We start from the raw sequence: 21,838 nt of genomic DNA on the forward strand, positions 1-21,838 counted from the left end.
CAACATCCCCGCATCACACTGCATAGACTACAACATGAAATAACGCGTTGCTTGTTGTCATGTAAAATGCATTCAATTGTATTTTTTATGTTGGATAACTCGCCGTGTTGCCCATACATATGAAGCATTGGAACTGTGCTCACAAAAAAAAGGTCCGAACCACGTCTCGGGAAAGCACCGATAAAAAAAAGGACCATTATTAAGGCGTCTCACTCCCCCTGTCCAATTTTTCGTCAAATATTGTCTGCTGGTGTCTGGACCGGGCGATCAAGACCAAGTCCGACCCTGTTTACGGGCGCGCTGCTGGGGGAGAACACACCGGAGGGGGTGGAGAGTCAGAGAGAGAGAGAGAGAGAGAGAGAGAGAGAGAGAGAGAGAGAGAGAGAGACGGAGAGGGAGAGAGAGACTGCAATATCATTTGTGAATCCCTCTCACAGTGCTGCAGATACGGGCTGCCAACACATGCGGCGCGTCTGCAGGTGAGGGAACAGGCTGAATGTGCTGGACAACAATTCGACCAACGTTTCCTTTAAAACTGCGTCGGATGTACATTTGTGATTGTCCTCGAGTGATATTTGTTCCTCTTAAAACACCCGTGGCATTTTGGGGTTGCAGAGGGAGAGAAAACTGTACCGCCCGCTCGCCGCAAGTGACTTGGAGGAAGAGAGCGGAGTAGGCAACCGGACAGGTAATTTGCTTCATATTCACATCCTCAACATCGGAGAGTTGGCAGGCTCCGCGCGCAGACAAACCTCGCCGTCTGCTGAGTTGGAAAACTGCGCGGGCCTCTAAATGATCCTCTGACATATGTGGACATATCGTCGGACAGAGGAATATTGCAGCCTCACCCCAAAAAAAGAGGAGATTCGAAGCACAGACTGTGAGTAAAACGGCGGCATATGGAATGAATTCACTTTCTGGTGACATGATTCCCGGACTATAACATTTTGGCTTATTACGCGCATTTGTGGAGGCGCACGTATAGGCTCTACGGTGAGTTTTAGATATCATTGCGTTTTTCTTTTCTTTTTTTTACTCAAAACACGGAAAGAGCAACTAACACCCGGAGCTGGAGAAGGAAAAGCAGAGAACAGACGAGAGCCCGTGCACTTGCTGCTTTGCACTGCAGCAGGAGCGATGTGAAGTCGTCCGGAGGATGAAGACTCACGCATCCCGCTGCAGAGAGCTTTGCTCTGTATGAAAACGACATTTTCCTTCCATATTCGGACTCTCCGGCAGTGATTAAATTCTTTTTTTGCACATTTTTCTTTTTCAAATCTAACTGGACATTTTGAACAATGAGGACTACTGGCGCAGTGGACTATTTGCTCTATTGCCTGCTCATCTTGCAGCTTGTGCATCAGCCCGCCGCCAAGCAAGTGCTCCGGTACCGTTTGGCTGAGGAGGGACCCCCCGATGTAAGAGTAGGGAACGTAGCCGGAGACCTGGGCATCGTCGCCGGGTCCGGCGAGGTGACATTCACGCTAGAATCAGGCTCCGATTTTTTCAAAATAGACAACATTACAGGTGAGCTCACCACCAACGAGAGGCGCATAGACCGTGAAAAATTACAGCAGTGCCAAATGATATTTGATGAAAATGAGTGCTTTATAGATTTTGAAGTGTCAGTGATTGGACCAGCCCAAAGTTGGGTCGACCTCTTTGAGGGAAAAGTCATCATATTAGACATAAACGATAACACCCCGTCTTTCCCTTCCCCTGTCCTGACACTGTCTGTGGAGGAAAACAGACCCATTGGAACGCTTTATTTGCTGCCCACAGCCACAGACAGAGATTTCGGCAGAAATGGAATAGAGCGATACGAGCTTATCCAGGACAATGGGGAGAACACAAGGCGCTTGGGCTCTTCTGGGGATTCATTCTCGGGGAAGAGGAGATTTGATGAAGGCGCAAGCAGGAGCAGCGTCTTTGAACTGCAAGTTGCTGACACTACTGATGGAGAGAAGCAGCCTCAACTCATCATTAAAGGGGCCCTTGATAGAGAACAGAGAGACTCCTATGAGCTCACACTGCGTGTTAGAGACGGAGGAGATCCCCCTCGCTCCTCTCAAGCCATTCTAAGGGTGATGATCACCGACGTGAATGACAACAACCCTCGGTTTGAGAAGAGTGTGTATGAAGCTGACCTACCAGAGAACAGCTCCCCTGGTGCACCCATACTGCAGCTTAAAGCGGCTGATGCAGACGTGGGGGTTAATGGTCAAATAGAGTACGTGTTTGGGGCAGCCACAGAGTCAGTGAGGCGGCTGCTGAGGCTAGATGAGAGCACAGGGTGGCTGAGTGTGTTGCACCGCATTGACCGTGAAGAAGTGAGCCAACTGAGGTTCACGGTAATGGCCCGTGACAGAGGCCAGCCCCCGAAAATGGACAAGGCCACTGTGGTGTTGAACATCAAGGATGAGAATGACAACGTTCCTGCTATAGAGATACGGAAAATTGGACGCATTTTCTTAAAAGACGGCATAGCCAACGTGGCTGAGGACGTGGTGGTGGACACACCCATTGCCTTAGTTCAGGTGTCAGACCGTGACCAGGGGGAAAACGGCATTGTGACATGCACCGTGGTAGGGGATGTTCCCTTCCAGCTCAAACCAGCCAGTGAGATGGAAGGTGAGCAGAATAAAAAGAAATATTTCCTCCACACGTCCGCACCGCTGGACTATGAGGCCACACAGGAATACAATGTGGTCATAGTGGCTGTGGACTCTGGAAGCCCAAGTCTGGCAAGTAATAACTCTGTTATCGTCAAAGTGGGCGACACTAACGACAACCCTCCTATCTTCAGACAGAATGTAGTAGAGGTGTCGTTTCCAGAAAACAATGCCCCTGGCGAGAGGGTGACAACAGTGGCAGCCATTGACGCAGATAGTGGGAAGAATGCTGAAATAGCTTATTCCCTAGACTCATCAGTAAATGGGATTTTCTCTATCGATGCAGACAGTGGAGACATACGAGTAAACACCATTCTGGATAGAGAGCAAACAGAGCGCTACGAATTCAAAGTGATAGCCAAAGATAAAGGCATAAACACTCTACAGGGCTCTGCAACCGTGGTCGTCCTTGTGGCGGACAAGAATGACAACGAACCAAAGTTCATGCAGGACGTGTTCACCTTCTACGTCAAAGAGAACCTTGAACCAAATAGCCCAGTTGGGATGGTCACGGTTATTGACGCAGATAAAGGCCAAAATGCAGAGATGAGTCTTTTCATTGAGGAAGAGGAGGAAGTCTTTTCTATTGAGAATGACACTGGGACTATTTTCTCCACCCTGTCCTTTGACAGAGAGCAGAAAACTACGTACACCTTCCGTGTCAAGGCTGTGGACGGTGGTGATCCTCCAAGATCTGCCACCGCCACAGTTTCACTCTTAATCATGGACGAAAATGACAACGCGCCAACTGTCACTTTCCCAATAAACAGCTCCTACACCCTTCTTCCTCCCTCCAGCAACATCAGAACAGTAGTCAGAACTGTCATAGCCACTGATACCGACACCGGCATCCACGCGGACTTGAACTACAGTATCATCGGGGGGAACCCCTTCAAGCTGTTTGAGATTGATGGGGGCACTGGGGTCATTTCGCTGGTGGCGAAGTTGGAGCTGAAGCACTACGGCCTCCACAGACTGGTGGTCCAGGTGAACGACAGGGGCCAGCCTTCACAGAGCACCACCACGCTAGTCCACGTGTACGTTAACGAGACACTTTCCAATTCCACAGTTGTGGACGCCCAGGTGGCTAAGAGCCTGAGCACGTCTCTCAACACCAACATTGCCGGTGACCCCAACTATGATCTAAGCAAACAGCGGCTAAGCATTGTAATTGGAGTAGTTTCGGGCATCATGACGGTCATCCTCATTATTCTAATTGTCGTCATGGCCCGTTACTGCCGCCCCAAGAATAAGAATGGCTACGAGGCTGGTAAAAAGGATCACGAAGACTTCTTCACACCACAGCAGCACGATAAGTCCAAGAAGCCTAAGAAAGACAAGAAGAAACAGAAGTCTAAACAGCCCCTCTATAGCAGTATCGTCACCGTAGAGGCCTCCAAACCCAACGGGCAACGCTACGACGGTGTCAACGAGAAGCTGTCGGACAGTCCTGGCATGGGTCGCTACCGCTCGGTCAACGGAGGGCCGGGGAGCCCAGATCTGGCCCGGCACTACAAGTCCAGTTCACCACTCCCTACCGTCCAGCTTCACCCGCAGTCGCCGACGGCTGGAAAAAAGCACCAGGCAGTTCAGGACCTGCCCCCTGCCAACACCTTTGTTGGCACCGGAGATAACATTTCCCTTGGATCTGACCACTGCTCTGAATACAGCAGTCAAACTATCAACAAGTACAACAAACAGGTAAGAAGACACATCTCCATGTTCTCCCCCCCCCCCCCCCCCCCCCCCCCCTCCCCCCTCCACCACTCTTAAATGTCTTCTGTTTCTTCCTCTTAGTGTTCTCTCTACCATAATGCTTTCTGACAGGGCTAGTCTCAGTAGTCGTGTTGCCTTTATGGTGGTAATGTGTGTCAAGTTAGCGGTATTGATCTGTTTTGGTTTGGAGTGCCATTCACATGCAATATTGAAAGGGAAGAAAAAAAGTTTAGCTTATCATACGAAGGGGGGTATTGTTACCACTCGACCAAACTTTTCCCCTTTTATCACGGCATGTGTTGAGGCTGCCTTTTCCGTCTGCGGTGTCACATCTACTAAACTCAGCAACTACGTGTTGTAGTGTTGCAGACAGCTCACATAAGGGTTTGGTTTGCAGTTATTTTATCCCAGAGGGGGAGCGTGCCAGGGGCTGGCTACGCTCCCCCCTTAGCCATGTCATGCCCTGCCCTGCCCCTCTGTCTGTGACAAGGCTGCCTTGTCTTCTTGTGAAAGAGAGCAAAAAACAAAAGAGGGAAAGGGGAGAAAGGTAGATGAGGGGTTGAATGCAGCACAAACATGGCTTTGTGAGCTTTGTGAGTCAGTTTTACGGTCTCGGCTTGAGTATGAACATCTGGCCAGGAAGTCTTATTAACATTCTTCTACACTTCGGGGTCTGCATCAATTCATTGACCTAGCGGTGAAATTGGACATTTTTATATCACCTCCCCTATTGTGCCATCGGCTTCTTTTGCTCCTTTTATCCGTTTCCTCATATATAAATGTCTGCCATCTTCTACCTGCTTTTCTTCCACTCTCCTCCACCCTCCAGCTCGTCTCACCGCCCTTCTTGTCTTTGCTTTTTCGTCCTCCCAGTAATTATTTTCTTCCATTTGCAGTGCTGGAAAAAAAAAGAAAAGAAAGTGTAGGTGGCATGATGTGATATTCAAATGTGGGCTTTTTTTCTGTTCAGTCTTCATATTTTTTTTTGTCAGTCTTTCCCGCTGTGATGTGCAACAACAGCAAGAAACAAAGTTAATACATAATGAAGCCAGTTGATTTGCACTATTGTTTTATGTGTTTTCTATGGCAGTTTAATGAATTATTGATCTTTCTTTTACATGGTGTCAGCACGGCTCTTCATAAATCTGGAGGGCTGTTTTCTTTCTGGATTCTTCCTTTCTGTTTTTGATCTTCTCTTTCTTTTTCTCTAGCTTTGTTCATGTGTGTTTTTTTTATATTCTATGCCCACTGTCGCCCCTCAAACTCTCCTTTGGCTCTGTGTAGTACATCCTTGCATGCCTTGCAACCACCCGTGCGGCCTCTATTCCCTCAGTATTCCTCTTTGCTCGCTGGTTTTTCTTCTTCTTTTCCAGCCTCTGCCACATCATACCCTTTACAATTGTGCTCTCTGCCTTTCCTTTTTTCTTGCAGTGGTTTCTTTTTAAATCTCCACTCTCATCTCTCTACATCGCTCTTCCCTCCCTCTTTCTATTACTCCTCTCAAATCATTTCACTTCCCTTTTTACTTCTCTACCTTCTCCTCCCCTGCTCTGTCTTTAACAGCTTCTAATATGGTGTATTCACTGAGCTGCTTCCCAGAGTGTGAGGAGTGATGTTGCTTTCGGATGTCTCCTGCATAATTAAAAGGGCACTCTATTTGCTGCTGCGGCAGCAGCATGTATTGTGTGTCACTATGCTCCACTTATATAATTATTTATTTACTCTCTACATTAATGCTGCGGTAACTTTTATGGTTTGTTAGTAGACAGTGTCATGGGAAAAACACAAAGAGAATCTTTCTGTGACTCTTTTAGTTTGGATATTTAAGCTGTAAAATTGAAGTAAGTGTTTACTGGTGTACTGGGCAATATCAGCCATGTTTATTTGGTGGTGGTGCCTGTTAGGTATTTAATATACAATAGCTAGCAGGTTTTCAAATAGCCTTTTTATATCCCATGGGCTCAGTAAATACTCACTGTTGATGATATATTCTGTTGAGGTGAATAGGGTGCAATTTAATGGCTGCACAAGAGAGCTAATTGAAGAAAAGGTGTGTGTTCATGTGCAACAATTATGGCATTAAACAGCCACTCCTGTATTAGATTAAATAGCGAAGCGGTCACACTCTCGATTTTAGGGACGCCTAGAAATATTCTGTATTCACATAAGTGCCACTACAGCTTAAAGACATAATAAAACACTTAACGACACTTGTGTTCCTCAGTTAATTGATGCCGTCAACGAAAAACCAGTGACGTTATATTGTTATTATATTTTGTAATTTCCTTAGGAAATGATATGCTTTGCTTTCTTGAGATTTATTCATTATAGTTAATATTTTACCTTTTTATCACAACAGCTTTAGCTACAAACCAGGTTGAGCCTGTTTACGCTGTGCATGGTTAAGATTAATGATAAGTGTTCGTAAGGGATACTTTTCATTGTGTGTGTATGTGCGCGCACACACTCCCTCGCCCACAAACCCTTCTCTTTTACCACTCCCTCTCTTTTTGTCCATCTGTGGGCGGAGATAGAGACCGGCACAAGAAAGACGGCCCTGTTAGCAGTGTAGAGAATGGCCCCTACTGTTTCACAAGGGACCCAGGGGTCGGGTGGAGAGAAAGCGAGAGCGACGGGCAGAGGGAGAGAATAGAGCTGACCATTGACAGTAAGGTATCGGGTTCCGTCTTCCTCTCTCTCCTCGCCTACCTAATCTTACGATAACTGCACAGGCAACTTGCTCGGGCAGGTAACCAAGCAACTGAGGGGAGTTAATCGGTGAGGCGAGCCTTTTTCTTTCTTTTTTTTTTGCCCATCAGACATTTAAACACTCATTAAGCTGATCTAGCGGTGAGGGAGAAGCCAGCGTGTCACCCAGCATCTGCTGAGGCTTGATCAGGAGGTGCAGCTGACTTGACATTTCATCTCTTTCTTTTAACTCCATTGATTGGGACTTATTCATATTTTCTTTCTGTATTTTCGCCGTGCGGCTGCGTTGCACTTGTTGGTCCGTCTGCTTCTTACATACCCATGTCCAGTCCTTACATCTGCAGGCTGATGAGTAGTGCATGCACTTAACTGAGCACTTAACTGTATTACTTTTGGCAGTAGCCTCTGTTGTAGCCAGTGCCAGAAAATAATGCTGTCCGACTGTAATGTGGTGAGGAATGAAATCACTTAGCCATCGAATTAGCACAAGCCATCAGCTTTTGTTTTATCATTGCACTTCAAAGCGCCACTCGTTGCCCAGGTGGATCACTTTTAATCAGTGGTGAGCCACAGCAGCTTGTGTTCTGTGCTCCCCCTGCCCCCGCCCCCCCCCCAGGGCAGGCAGAGCCTTGTTCCATACTCTTATACCAGGTTATCCTGCCTCAGGGCTGATGCAGCAAGCATAACTGGACATTGTCCACCCGGCGTTCACCACCCGTGCCCTGGCCAGCTGTTCCTCCCCTGCGCTATTGTAGCTGCAACAATAGCGCAGGTCCAATACAGCCCAATACAGCCCGAGAAGCGTCCGATCTGCATAGGGCAAATCCTCGCCCCCGCTAAACAATATCGCCATGCAAATAGGGGTCACCTGGATGGTGTTTGTAGCCAAAACACAGGAAGTGAGTGCCCTTCAGGGCTGCAGGCAGATCAGGAAACCAATATGGAAATGCAGCACTTTGCCTCTGGCCTCATTTGTTTCAACCAACAAAATGTAGCTGCCTACAACACCCACGAAAAGCCACAAATGACCTTATTGAAACTCACAAAGCTCCCAGTGCTGCAGCGCTTCAGGTGTTTTCAGTTTAATGGGAACACCTGTACATGACGACGTTCAGTAAGCTCAGTAAGGTTATAGCTTGTTAAGAGGATCCACAAAATATCAACAATGTGTGGCCATCCCCCCCAACCCTCCATGGTCGCTAATACAGGTCAGCTCCGGGGTAAGCAGACAAAGTAGTCACTTTTCTCAATCATCAGCAATTCTGACTTTCTAGGACCGAATGAAAACTGGTTTTAAAGCAACTTCAGAAATAGGTGCCAAAGGTGAAAAGAAAACACAATCTGGAAATCTTGCATTTGGTAAGAAATGAAATGATGTGCAATGAGCTGGTTGGTTATTATTAGCGTATATGCCCTATTGTGTGGTGCTGGGTAGCGCCGACTGTGGCTAATACTATCAAAATTGTTTTGGATCTATTACGGCTTAATTCAATCTGCGGCTGCTCGGGCTTTTGTTGTTTATGTTATGAAAGGAAAATGGAAGGAGTAAGAGTGCACAGTAATACTCGTGAAATTGCAGCGGGCAGCATTTTCTGGTGTAATTTGGTTTGGTGATTTGAATGCATTCGCTCTAAGGCAATTACTAATCTCAGGATTAGACGTACCTGATACGCCAGCAGAAATGGTGGGGACTGAGAGAGGAAGTCAGAGAGCGATTGGTGCAGCTGGTTGCTGCTATATTACCCTGCACAATATGTTAATACTGAGCTTTTCACTCCCTGCACCTACAGGGGGAAACCATGAAAAGTGTTGCTTCATTTCCATGTCTTTGTCTCCCCACTCTCTCTTCTCCCCATACAATGGATGAGCAACGGAGCTCAGTTTTCTTCGCATGGAAATAAATACTCATGATTGAAGGAGCCCCAACTCATTCGCGAACATTTGTCATGATAAGATGCCAGAATACAGAGAATAGGGGGGGGGTGAAGGGAGAAACAGACAAGAAATTTAAGCCGCATGCCACCTTGATTGCTCTCCACGCGGCTGATTGTAAGTGGCAGTGTCGGGGATGCCACCTTCTTCTCGCCGCTTCTTTCAATTTGATGTCATCGAAAATGGAATTTCATTTCAGACGCGGCAGCGATCGCATTAGATAGGGCTCGCCTGGATAAAGCCGATTCATTTTTGCAGATTTGCCTTTCCTGTGGCACTATCAATCATCGCATACTCATCATATCGCAGACTTGTTTTTCAAGGCAATTTTTAGGAGGAGTTTGTACAGTAAATTGACTTTTACAAGGCTCCCAAGGTCTATGATATGCTAGCCTTGTTGTTTTCTCGAGCTGTCCTCTCGTATCGACCGCAGAAGCTAGAACCGACTAAATGAGAACATCGCTGAACTCCGCTTGCTGAACAGCCCTGGGGAATAGTTCTCTGTCGGCGAGCGGGATCACAACACGGATCAGACGTAAGGCTTGTTGTTTGTGAGACTAATGGGCAAAACAATAGTGCTTTGTTTACTGCGACACTGCACCTCATCAAAATTGCAAAACTGTCTGGCAGAGTAAGTTCCGTAATGATGTGATTTTTTTGTTGTTGTTGTTTTGCAGAAAAAGGTCACTGGCCATTTGTTCTCTTGATGTTGATTCAAACAGGTGGAGGGGTCTTTTTTTTTATTTTTTTTTTTTTATTCAGATTCTCTCACGGGCAAAGTTTCTGTTTACTTTCTTCGTGCGCTCGCCTCCTTCTCTCCCTCCGTCCGTCTCTCACCGCGGATGAAAGATGGCAGTGAGTCGGATGGATCACTCCCTGTCAAGCGTTGCTCGCGTGGGTCCAAGGTGTCAAGGGAACTGCCGGCGGGGTCCGTGGCCCACCTGTCAGGGCGCCGGCGATTTAAACCCCATCCAGCATCCAGCCATGTTGTGGCGCGCGGCCTTCGTGAAAAATGAGAAGCGGAGCCATGATTTACTCCCTAAGGGCCACCTTTTGCTCCGGCAGCCAACTGTAAAGCTCCTTAACACGAAGTAAACTTGTTTGTTCAGCGGAGCTGGCAGGTGGAGAAAGAGACACTTTAACTGACATGTTGCCTAATAGTATATTAGTACAATTAAATGGTGGAACATTCACCCTTTAGGTTCACATTGATTTTTTTTCTTTTTAAAGGCTCTGACAGACATGCACCTGCTCTGCCTCACATATGACTCTGACCTTCCCTTTTTTTTGTTGAGAAAGTGCTGAAATATTAACATGCGCTGAGATCTCCTGACTGCGTAACGCACATTAGGAATTGTCCGGTTTCAATAATGCATCCGAAAGCTTTTTTTCTTGTACAAAAGGATATAGCGTTTTTATTAACAGGCTGCTGTCATACATATTTGCTAAGCAGCGGCGTATAATGGGTACGACTTGACTCGGGAAGGGGAGGGATAGGACAGCTTGACTGCTTCTATTAGCCCTATTTTGGCGCGGCTCCCGCCGTGCGGCCCCCAAATGAGATTATGTGTGTATGAAACGGGAGGTAGAGCGCTCACCGACCATCCATCAAAGCCTGGGGGGGGGGGGGACCTGTGCGAAAGTTTGTGCATGTGTACTCAGCGGGTGCACTCACTGCGTGGACGTGTGTGTGTGTGTGTACACATGTGTGAGGGTGTGAGAAAGCGTGTGGGTGTACTGTATGAATGTGTGTTTGTGTATCCTATGGGGGGGCAAAAGGGGGCCTCCACAGTTCAGCCTCTCAATCATCCCGCACGGCAGGCACACGCGCGGCGACATGCCTGAGAGGGTTTCAATATCCTGTATGTGTTTGTGCATGTGTGTGTGTGTGCTGCAGTGTTTACCCAAGGAATGCAGTTCATTATATTTGTATGTGTGCCTGGTTATTACATATACTCTCTACACACATGCGTACAGAGGCAGATGGAGCCTGAAGGCTGCAGCAATATACTTTATCTTCATCTGTTAAAAACACCACAACACGCTCGAGTGGATGATGTCAACCCTCGAGCAAGGCACCCTGAGCTAGTTATTGGACACTGGCTATGACCGCTAATGTGTATTTAAACCGCATGTATCAAACTGTGCGCAAACAAAAAGCAGGGGAGATATTCATGAGCAGGAGAAGCCCCTGTATCGATGAGGCCTTACCTGGCAGAGAGCAGGCTGTTCGCCAGGCCCGATAACTCTTGTCAGAGGCTGGAAGAGTCTGCCTGCCTGCTGGAGAATGAAGGTCACAGGGCAGCTGGAGTTACGAGCGGCCTCGCTAGATACCTGCTATCAAATTAAATGAAATACGAAGTCCAGACAGCTTTTTTTTTTTTTGAATGCTAATTTCCCAATTTTGTTAGCGTGTACTTTTTTTTCCCGCTCGCCCTTTAACCATGCAGCAGTGTAGGATAGGAATGCGAATAAGGTACCGCGTCGTTTGGGATCACCATGAGGCAGATGAGGACAACATTGATATATTGAATTTTTATGAATTTTTGTCTCATCTTACATCTGCTTTCACAGCGATTTGATGATGATTTAACGTCATATAAAAAGGGAGGACAGAGAATCCTCTAGATATCCTGAAAAGGACAAAGTCAAAGCAGGTCTCTGCTTGTGTGACTTCATCTAGGTAATATATAGAGCTGAGGGGTCAATCAAGTAGTCGATTAAACAGAAAATAAATTGCGTTATCTAGCAGAAATGCAGAAGAATTCCTGTTTCCAGCTCCGTAAATGTGAAGACTCCATGCTGATCATTGTCATATTTGAGAGTAAACTGAATAACGTTGAGCTGCTGGTGAACAAAGACCTTTGTAATGGACACATTTCACCACTTTTCACTAGATTAATCGACCGTGCAAACAACCATTAGCTGCACCCCTATTGCTTTTGGAGTGTCCAAAAAAAAAACTGCATTACAAATAAGTCATCACACATTGCTTGAGCTTAAGATGAAACGTTTTGTACAATAGCAGAGCTCTATGTATGCTCCATATATATATATCTCTGCCAGGATAAATTGTATATAGTCTTGACACGGTTCCTCATACGCTGTATGTTCATCCCCCCCCCCCCAAAGGCCTGCCCTGTTAGAAACTGAGGAATAAAGCGGAGATGACTGTAATGCTGGCCTTAGTCAGACAAATTCTACTGTGGATTGAGGAGCGCCAGACATTTAATATGGTTTCAAGTATTGATTTGCGGCACCTTGCCCTATAGCCTGTTTATTATCTAGCTTTGGTTTCACCTTTTACTCCTTTTCTTCAGCAGTATCTCAGGAGATGGAGTCCTCCTCCTCATTTCTCCCGCTCTCTTCCCCCCCACCGCCAACAACATTCTTAGTAACAACTACAAACAGTCAATCAAAAAACGGCCACTGGCGAGGAACAGCCATTGTCGGTTGTGTGAATGAGCACATGTTGACTCAGGTGCTGGGATCATGGCGGCTTCTGGGGCTGTGGCTGTGCTGCAAGTTATGAAGTAGAGAAACAGGGGGGTAATGAAGACTGAAAGACAGGTCTTTGATGTGGTTCATTTACTGCGAGGTGGTCCAATGCAACACTCGGGACACGGTGGCCGATTGTAAATTGCAGAGTGGAATCAGTGGCGAGAAGTGCCTTGAGGGGGGAAACCAGTCCAAAGAGGTGTGTGTGTGTGTGTGTGTGTGTGTGTGTGGGGGTGGGTGTTGTCGTACGTTGCTACTTTCATCCAGGTTGATGAGGTCTGGGATTGTGCGGAAAGGCGAGGACATCAATCAAATTGACACGTCCGGGGGGCGGTAAAATGATTAGAATAATAGTAAACAAAGCCGCTTAAACGCGAGCAGGTTTTCTCATACTTTACCCTCAACTTTATTTCAAACCCAGCCGTAGCCTTAATAAGCTTCACTTAGCGTCAGATTCATCACATTTAACCCGCCCATGATGATATATTAATAACAGACTTCAAGCGGACGGAGGCGAACTGCTGGGAACATGAGTGCATGCCGGAAGCCCATCACGCTGTGAAGAAGCTCTTATGGACACGGTGACGTGCGGGGGAGCTCATAGGGGGCGTTGACAAGCAGCTAAGAGCCTACATGGGTGACATTTACGAGTGTGGCCCCGGCGGTCCCCCAGCCGGACTTTTAAGAGGGAAGTGGCAAGACTACTACTTTCTGTTTAATCACCATCAGAATTCTGCGCTGCAGCAAATGTTTGAGGAGCACAGATTACTCCCCCCCCCGTGAAGCCAATTGCGGGGCGACCGTTTGATGTCGACGCAAATGTGCTCGACATGCAAACCGCTCTCGCCTCCCTTTTCCTTTCCTTGCCTTTCCCTTTCCTCTCCTTTGCACAATTGAAAGATTTACGTCAGGGCGTGTGCATGTGTTTGTCTGCTTCTTTTGAATCCCTTTGAATGAGCTGTTCTTCGCCGAGACAGCCCTCTTCTCTCTGTGAATTGGGGACATGACGTGACAATTGGAGACCTTGTAATTTATGTTGAAAATGTCGCGCGTTATCCGGGGCCAGCGTGATTTCTGTTTGAACAAGGAGGCACACTGGCGGCCGGGGTCCTCAGTCGCCGTTTAAAGCCGTATGCCTGTGTTTGCTCTGGAATCCTTGGTGGGCTATCCAACGTTACTATGGCAATATACAGTACCTCCGCGGTGCTCGCCCCCCCCCCCACTTGCAACTTCTCCCATGGCCAAATGCCTGGATTTCTAAAGGTTTTCATTGCTCTCTCTCATCTTGCTTGTACCTGGTAATTCAGACACATCGCTGCCAAAAGCAGAGCTCGGGGCAACGTCCTGCTGAAAAAAAGAAAAAAAAGCCACAGTAGTCTAACAGCGTCGGCCCGGAGGTGGACGAGGCGTGGGAACTTCATGTTCCACTAAACTCTTTTGATAAGAGCCACCTGGGCAAGCGGGGAGCATTTCAAAGATGAAGGTCCCTGAACACTATAAATTGGCAGGAGTTGCTTCACTACAATGGGCTCATCTCTTCCCTGTGTCACAGCTCCTTAGGGACCCGTAATTTACTGGCCTCTCCACTTTGAGTTCTTGATTCACGAGATCAAATTAGACAGCGAGGGGAACATCAGTGGCTGCACAATACTCTCCTCTTTAACTGGAGCCTATAGTAGTACGGCACCACCTCTAAGTCTGGTTGTCGGTTAACCATTCACACATCTATTCCTGCGTGGGAAATGTGCTGACGTTGGGAATTTCAAACACAATGTGTTGACCATATTTTTCTTCCTTCGGAGAGAAGACTGTGCTTGATTCAGCTAAACAAAAGCATTCAATAAGATCTGAGTCTCACATCCAACCCTTTGGAGAAAAGACATGCCTTCGCAAGGTCAAGTCTATTATTGATGTAATGCGCCACGCAAAATTCTACTGTTTTCAAACATCCCAGAGTATCAAATAGCCATGAATCTTAAAGACAGATGAAACAAGCCCTCTATATTTTATCCCATATCTGAGGAGCGTGAACAGCAATGAATTCATTCAGACAGATTAAAGGAACGGGGTGTCGAAGATCAGAAAGGAGGAAAGTCAAATAAATACTGTACGTAGCAAAAAGAATTAACCAAAATCACAAAGTGTGTGTGTGTGTGGAGATTCAACGGTATGCAGGGAACTCAACAGCCCGCCGTTTAAAAACCAGAGGCTAGAATGACAAGAATGTGCTCAGAGGAGTGTGTTGTTTTGGTGCAAAATCTAGCTGGAGTGCGTCTTCTCCGCTGTAGTGACTCTTAGAACGGATGTGTCCTAATGAAGTGGGACTGCCGCGACGAGGAACGTACGTGTGATTGCAAGTCGCAGCAGAGATACCCCAAGGCCTGCCTGCCCGCCTGTCTGCCTGCAGTGTTGTGACGCGCCTGCTCTGTGTATTTACACAGCTCAACGATTAACACACTCACCTTTTCTTAACCCTTCGTGTCTCGCAATTAGCCCCACGCCCTCATCCGGTATGAACAGGTCGGATTCTTTTCTCACGCTCGGGACATAATAATTAGTTACGAGTGCACGTTTTCAAGGTAATACTTGTATTTCGGGTTTCTACCAAAACATTTGACAGAAGAAACATATTGTCTGAATATACCTGCATTCACCCTCTGTCTGAGATGCTCTGTTTCAACGCCTGTCTCTTTAAGCAACCCCAACCCCCCCCCTCTGGCTTGTGAGAAAATATATTGCACCTTTGCAGAGGTATGGCTCTCAAGCTGTGGACTCGAATGGGGGGGCAGTATATTATAATCAGCCTGCATGTTACCTCAGCTGAAGGTTCAATACAGACCCCCCGCACTAAAAAAGGAATAAAAAACACTGGATCAAGTCTCCTTTAGCAGCACTGTGGCTCCTGTTTGATTACCAGCCTCGGCGTCTCTGTAGACCTTCTGTCAAAGCTCACAATGAACACTGTGGGCACAGTGAATGGTGTGCACCTCTGTGTGTGTGTGTGTGTGCCTTTGCATGTGGGAGACATGTTCCTCGGGCATCAAGCGCACCAACACATCGCCGCCACTGACTACATTTGAACCTGCCCGCCCGCAGTGGCCTGGTCTGTTTACCGCGGCTTAGCGTGCAGCTACATGTCGGCGAGACGGCGTCTGGGGGGTGCCGCTGTCTTTTTTTTTATTAACTGCCAGAAGGTGTACAAAAGGTTGGAGACTGAGGAAGACGAGGGAAAATAAATAAACAAAAATGTTGTGGATTACCAAGCAGCCACTTCAAACTGCCACAGTCAAACTGGAAATGTGTACAATCCCAACATTCTCTCATTGCTCAAGCCATCGGCGCTTAGTCGTATTTCCCAGCGTTGGTGTGATTTTTCAACACCTACTGAAACATACTCCACCGATATCGTGTGCTGTCACAAAGCGGGTGCACGATAGATAAAAAACTGTACCTTCCACAGTAATGTGTGTGTGTGTGTGTGTGTGTGTGTGTGTGTGTGTGTGTGTGTGTGTGTGGGGGTTATGGACGACACTGCCTCACGTGTCTACCTCCGCATCGGCACAGCGGCAACAACAATAGCGACAGCGCTAGGAGGAGGCCCTCTTTGTGCAGCGCGGGCTGATCCGCCGAAAAGGGAGTGACAGGTTTGAAAAAAAATTGGCAAACTGTGTTTGCTGGAAGGCTTCCTTGGGGCTTGGGTACCTTTTTTGGAATCATGTGCGAATGCAGAGGAGTGTGAATGAAAAATAGCTGTGTGATCCTGCCATGTTGCCTCTGTCAAGAATGCCTGATTTTGTTTCCCTCCTCTCTCTCTCTCTCTCTCTCTCTCTCTCTCTCTCTCTCTCTCTCTCTCTCTCTCTCTCTCTCTCTCTCTCTCTCTCTCTCTCTCTCCCTCCCACTGCTTGCTGTCATCCTCATCATCTGCCCCTCAAAGCTTGCTTTCCTCTCTCCCTCTCTCTCTCTCTGCTTCCCATCGTCTCGGTTCTAACACTCCCATTCTCTCACCAACATCCCCTCCTCCGTCTCTCCTCTGTGTGTACTCTCTCTCACACCCTCTCATTCTCACACTGCCACCCCCCCCCCCCCCCCCCCCCCCCCCCCCCCCCCCCCCCCTTCTCCTGTTCCTTCCAGCTTAGTGGACGTGGTTATTTGAGGCTTAGAATCCATAAAACCCGCCTTAGGTGTGTTTGCTTTTGTTACTTTCCCAAAATGGTGCATTGACTGCCACATTGTTAGCTGTTGATCCTCGTTCAGCCGCTGCCCGTCGGAGGACAGTTGCGTGTGGTTTAGTGGCGACTTAAGCCTGGGTGGAGCCCAGCGATCCCATCAGCAGGTTTTAAGTGGTGTAGCTGCCACTTAGCGGGGAAGTTCGGAAGACATTCTCAGGACACCTGTCCCCGATTCCCTTCACCCCTGAAGTAAAAACTGTCAGGGACCCGCCCTGCAGGGCTGTGGACATAAGCTCTTTACTGCTTGGATTTACAGCAACGCCATGCGGCTCTCAGAAGTGAAGTTGCCATATTTTCTAACACTGACCTCTGTACGAGTGTTGGAATTTCTCATCTTGCCTTTGTCCATGCTGTTTTTATGGGTGCAGTTGTGCAGCATAAGCTCCCTAACAATACAACACGACCAGGCTTTCAACTCCAGATCACGACATGTATGCGCGCGTGTGTGTGTGTGTGTGTGTGTGTGTGTGTGTACAGGAAGTAGTCTGAAACAATTAGTTGCTTCAGTCTTTCTGGAACATGTTTTTCTTTCTTTTTTCTTTACGACACAAACCGAAAAACAGTCACAGTGTGATCGCTCCTGCACAACATCTGTCCCAGATTGCTCGACCCTTCCTAATTAAACCCTGTTTACCTCCAACATTCTTAAAGCAGTCTACTGACTAATTATAGGGCATAAGCTCCTCAAAGCCCTTTTTAAATCGTGCGCGCTGATGAGAGTGCTGGTGTCGTTGGAAATTAGACAGGAAAAAGAGTGATTCCCCTCGAGCATCCCCCATCTTTGCGTCCATGTCTGGCCTTGATGATGCCAAGTCTCCACCAGAGACATATTGGTCTTTCACACCAAAAAAAAAAAAAAAAAAAAACTTTAATTAATGCCCGGGAAGGCTCTGAACAGTGCTTAAACATTGTTTTCATATATTCAACGGAAGGCGGTATAAAAAAAAAAGAAAAAAGAATCTAGAACTTGCGGCAGTTTCCAATCATGCATTTTTAATGTTTATTCCGCTGATTCTTAATTAAATCCATGCATCTGAATATAATAAAACGCCTCGTATCAGGGGTGGATTTGGGGGTGGAGGGGGGAGCAACATTTATAATGCATAATTTCCCAGGGAATGTCCACGAGGGAATTTAATAGATATTTTCTGAGAGAGATTCTCGTGACATAGACGCAGCAGAGTTCCCCCTGGCTCTTGGCAGGAGCAGGCATATAGCCGGGCGGCTCGGGATTGCACACAATGTTCCCATTCCGTTCACGTGAGGAACATATTGGATGGTTATCCGAAAGCGAGGGGTCAGCTCAGAAAGTCAAATTTGAACGATTTTAGACTTGGTTTAACAGACTCCTTGCGAACACACACCTCCACAGTCCCTCTCTCACACACACACACACACACACACACACACACACACACAGAATTATCCTGGGCAGAAGCCCGATTCAATTAGTAGGAGGTGAGGAGCAGAGAGATGAGGGTCACACTTGCCATTCCAGCCCAAATGGAGATGCTTCCTCGGAGACCCAGCTTGCCTCTAAATTTGGCAGCTCCTGGGTCATTGTTTCATCACGGCCCAGAACGGCTCCCGGGGCTCGCTTTGACTCTATGAGTCTATCTATACATCTAAAAAACGTGCATTTCAATTTTAATAAAGCTCCTGCTCCCTCGGTGATGTTGTTTCGCTCCGCATCGCTGCAGTCACAACCCGGGAAACCCCTGCAGCTACTGAAAGATGTGTTGGTTCCTTTGGCACTAGCATATCAATGAGGCTGAAAGGGATCATTTGCATAACTACAAGTTACGCTTATAGATCGACAACTTGGAGGTATTGTTTGCATCTCCAGATTCTGACTGAAGGGGATGTTTTTTTTTTTAAAGATGGAGGATGAAAACATAATATAAACAACCGAGTAAAACACAGCGACCTCTATAAAATCACTTATCCTCACCCACCCCTGAAGGAATGAACATGCCCACACTGCGGCTCCTCCGTTATTGAAGTTTTAAAATGAGCATTCATAATAAGAAGGGTATTAGATATAGATTTCCTGTAATGGCAGTTACTGACAACGGCCCCGTCCTCCCATCGAAGGTGTAATAGACAGAGGGGGATCAATGGCGGATAAACACCAGGCCTTCACATTTGAAAGTTACTCAAACAAGCGCCAGTTCCAATCTCTAATGGGAGTGTTTATAAAGAGCACCTGGCTCTGTGGCGCCTCCCCCCTCCTCCCCCCTCCTCCCCCCACCACCCCGTCTAGACGACCGGTCCCGTCCGCCTCGCCTGTAGAAACCCCTCGAGTCTGATCGGACAGAAAGAAAAACTTCAAATATAGGTTTTTTGATGCAAATATTCCTCAGACTATACGTAACCCCAAGTTCTGCTTCCCACCAGATGCTCCCGTGCTCCTGTTGCTTGCTTGTGTCCAGATGAGGTGTTGTCTGCTTTCTTAAAACCTCAAAAGCTTGCACTGAAACTGTAAGGACCTTTTTTATAACCTTACTTTAGGTGTAGTACAAAATTCCTGACCTTTTAGAGCAACGGCCCCCCAAAAAAAGCTTTGCTGTGGCGCTGTTTTCTGTATGTTTCTGAGAGGATCTGGAGTTAATAAACAGGAGCTCAGGCCAGAAACATCTCCCGGAGGGGGCCCAGCTGTCACAGCTACAGTAGTTTAGGCTAACTCCTACAAGACGAAGAGTGGCGACGAACAGCAGAGATGCACAGCAAGATAGAGCACGAGCAGCGGGGTGCCTGTTCTTTACACAGTGAAAAGAAAAAAACATTGTATAAGAGTTTTACTTTACCAGGAAAGGTGCAACAATCATATCTATATATATATTCATATATATAGATCTATTTATCAAATATTCATTTTATAAAATATGACAAAAGAATATAGTTGTATGCCCTGAAGCACAGCTTTTTTTTCAAAGCATCTTCCGTCCCTGTGTAGGTGTCACCTCAGTAGAGAGCAATATATATCAAAGCACAGAGACAAAGGACTTTTTTTTTAACACTTATGGAAACTGCCCAGGATAGAAAAAAAAAAGAAAGAAGCAGTAAGAAATCAAAAGACACCCACAAGCTTTAAAGGCTCATTCTTACTACGGACAATGTCTGTTTCTATTAATAGCACACCTCACAGGTTGTAAATATACGGGCATGCGTCTACTGGAGTTAACAATTGTCTGAAGTCAAGTGAGTTTTGGTTTCGGCACTCGGCTCTGAATCAAATTGCGTGTGAGGCATCTTCCCCCTCGGGGGAGAAAGGGGAGAGACGGAGAGACGCAAGGAGCTCAAGAAAAACAAGTTTGTCTTCTTTTTTTGTTTTGATCCCTCTCACTGATCACTAATTACAAATTGACAATGCTCTTGCAAAAAAAGAAGAAAAAAAAAAAAAGTACAAAAAGTACAAAAAGGAAAAAAAAACATGAAAAAAAGCATTAAATACCCAGTGTAATTACATTTATTGTGATAAGTTGGAACAAACAACACTCTTTTCATCCTCCGGGGACTTGTGTGTGTATGGGCGGATGGAAATGAATCTCTTTTAGTTTATTAAACAAACACTGATATATGAGTATTGTGCACTAGTCTTTGAAGTATTGAATTATGGCAAAGTTAAGAGCATCGCTGAGAGTTTGCAGTGATTTCCAAAAACCCCGCGAGGAGATGCATTACGCGCCGTTAGGCGTAGCGGGAAGAAACAAGGGATGCTTTCATGTTGACAGAAGGTGCTGATGAGGGACGGCGGTGCCCTATCTGGGCCACTCCGCTTTCGTCCACCACAAACCGCTAAACCCCCATCGCAAGTTCCACTCCCGGAACGCACGCCTCAGCGCACCTATAGCTCACAACTGGAAGGGGAAGAGGATGACTCAAATCCTTGTCCTTGTCTGGACTAGTATCGCAACGGTTGCAGTGCAATTTGGATTAATAGCATAATGATCGAACGGATTCTCCAGTGAAAGGGCACACAGGCTGCAAATAGTTGGGCGTTGAGTTAAACGCGCAGTGTTTTTTTTTCTTCTTCTTAAAATCTATTGTTTAGGCGATGACAGGATGGGAAAACAGCATTCACCGCTGCTCGTGGTGCTATGTTGTTTTGGTCCTTTGAGCCGGTGCGTCCGACCTGTTCGCGTCGCCGCCGTCAATGACATGCTGTCAAAACGGAATTTGAAATGGCACGGTGGCTTCCGTCCTTGTCATGTGGTCTGAAGGCACGCACAAGCATTTTTTTTTTCAGATCTTATCTCCTCCTTCAACCACTCCCCTGCACAAAGCAGGTTTGTGCATCTCCTTGGCTGGCGCGCCTCGCCGTCTGCAGCTGTTGCGTGCGTTTTTCTGAGAGCGCTCCTTTCATGAGCGCGACGAAAGTCACAGCAGTCGTCAAAGTTATTCCACTTCAGAGCCGCAGTATTTCTAGCAACTCCAATCGGCGGGGAGTTGAAAGCCGAAGAGACGGAACAGGCGGGCTGCTCAAATCACAGTGTTTTTTTTAATTCCAGACATTTCCTTAGCCTTTGTAAAGGTTGCTTCTAAAAAGGTACAGTCATAGAAGAAGTATGAGTCACCTATAAACGTTGGTGCTGCATATTTTAGGCGAAAATTAGATCTGGAAGGCTTTAAATCTGCTCCTTTTTAAAAAAAATATATATTTTATTTCTGAAGACTTTTTCAGAGTCAACACTTTTCTATGAATCCTGAGATAAGACTTTGTGATATTCTTTATTTAAATTGCTACATTTAGAGGAATGGTGGCTTTACAGCTGCATACCATAGAGCATTACGCCCGGTCAATGCTTGTTCACACGGACTTTAGAGAAACTGGAAATGGCTTCTGTGACCTCATGCTGAACTCCTCCACAGCAGATAAATCCTGTCTCCTTTCTTCGGCTCATATCCTCACTTCTTTTGAGGCCACCGTGACACTCGGCTACCTCTTTTTTTTTCTTCTTCTTCCTGGATTTATGCGATGCTACAAGGAGATGTTGTCTTCTGTACACAGTAATAATTCAGTCTGTCTGGGGCTCAGAGGAGCCCCGTCTGTTGCTCACGTTTCTAGACCCCTGGATCATT

General features: G+C 46.7%; 1 protein-coding gene across 1 annotated transcript in view; it reads left to right on the plus strand.

Moving 5' to 3' along the window:
- Window positions 1-1,298: 1,298 nt before the first annotated feature.
- The window catches only part of pcdh7b (protocadherin 7b), a gene marked incomplete at both ends in the record, with an annotated part of 97,832 nt that continues 77,292 nt past the window's right edge, over window positions 1,299-21,838 (plus strand). The window contains 1 exon segment of the mRNA XM_079184483.1: window positions 1,299-4,373. Within this exon segment, the coding sequence (XP_079040609.1) occupies window positions 1,299-4,373 (3,075 nt within the window).

This window comes from Pholis gunnellus (assembly GCF_910591455.1).
Source record: "Pholis gunnellus genome assembly, chromosome: 23".
Taxonomy (NCBI): Eukaryota; Metazoa; Chordata; class Actinopteri; order Perciformes; family Pholidae; genus Pholis; species Pholis gunnellus.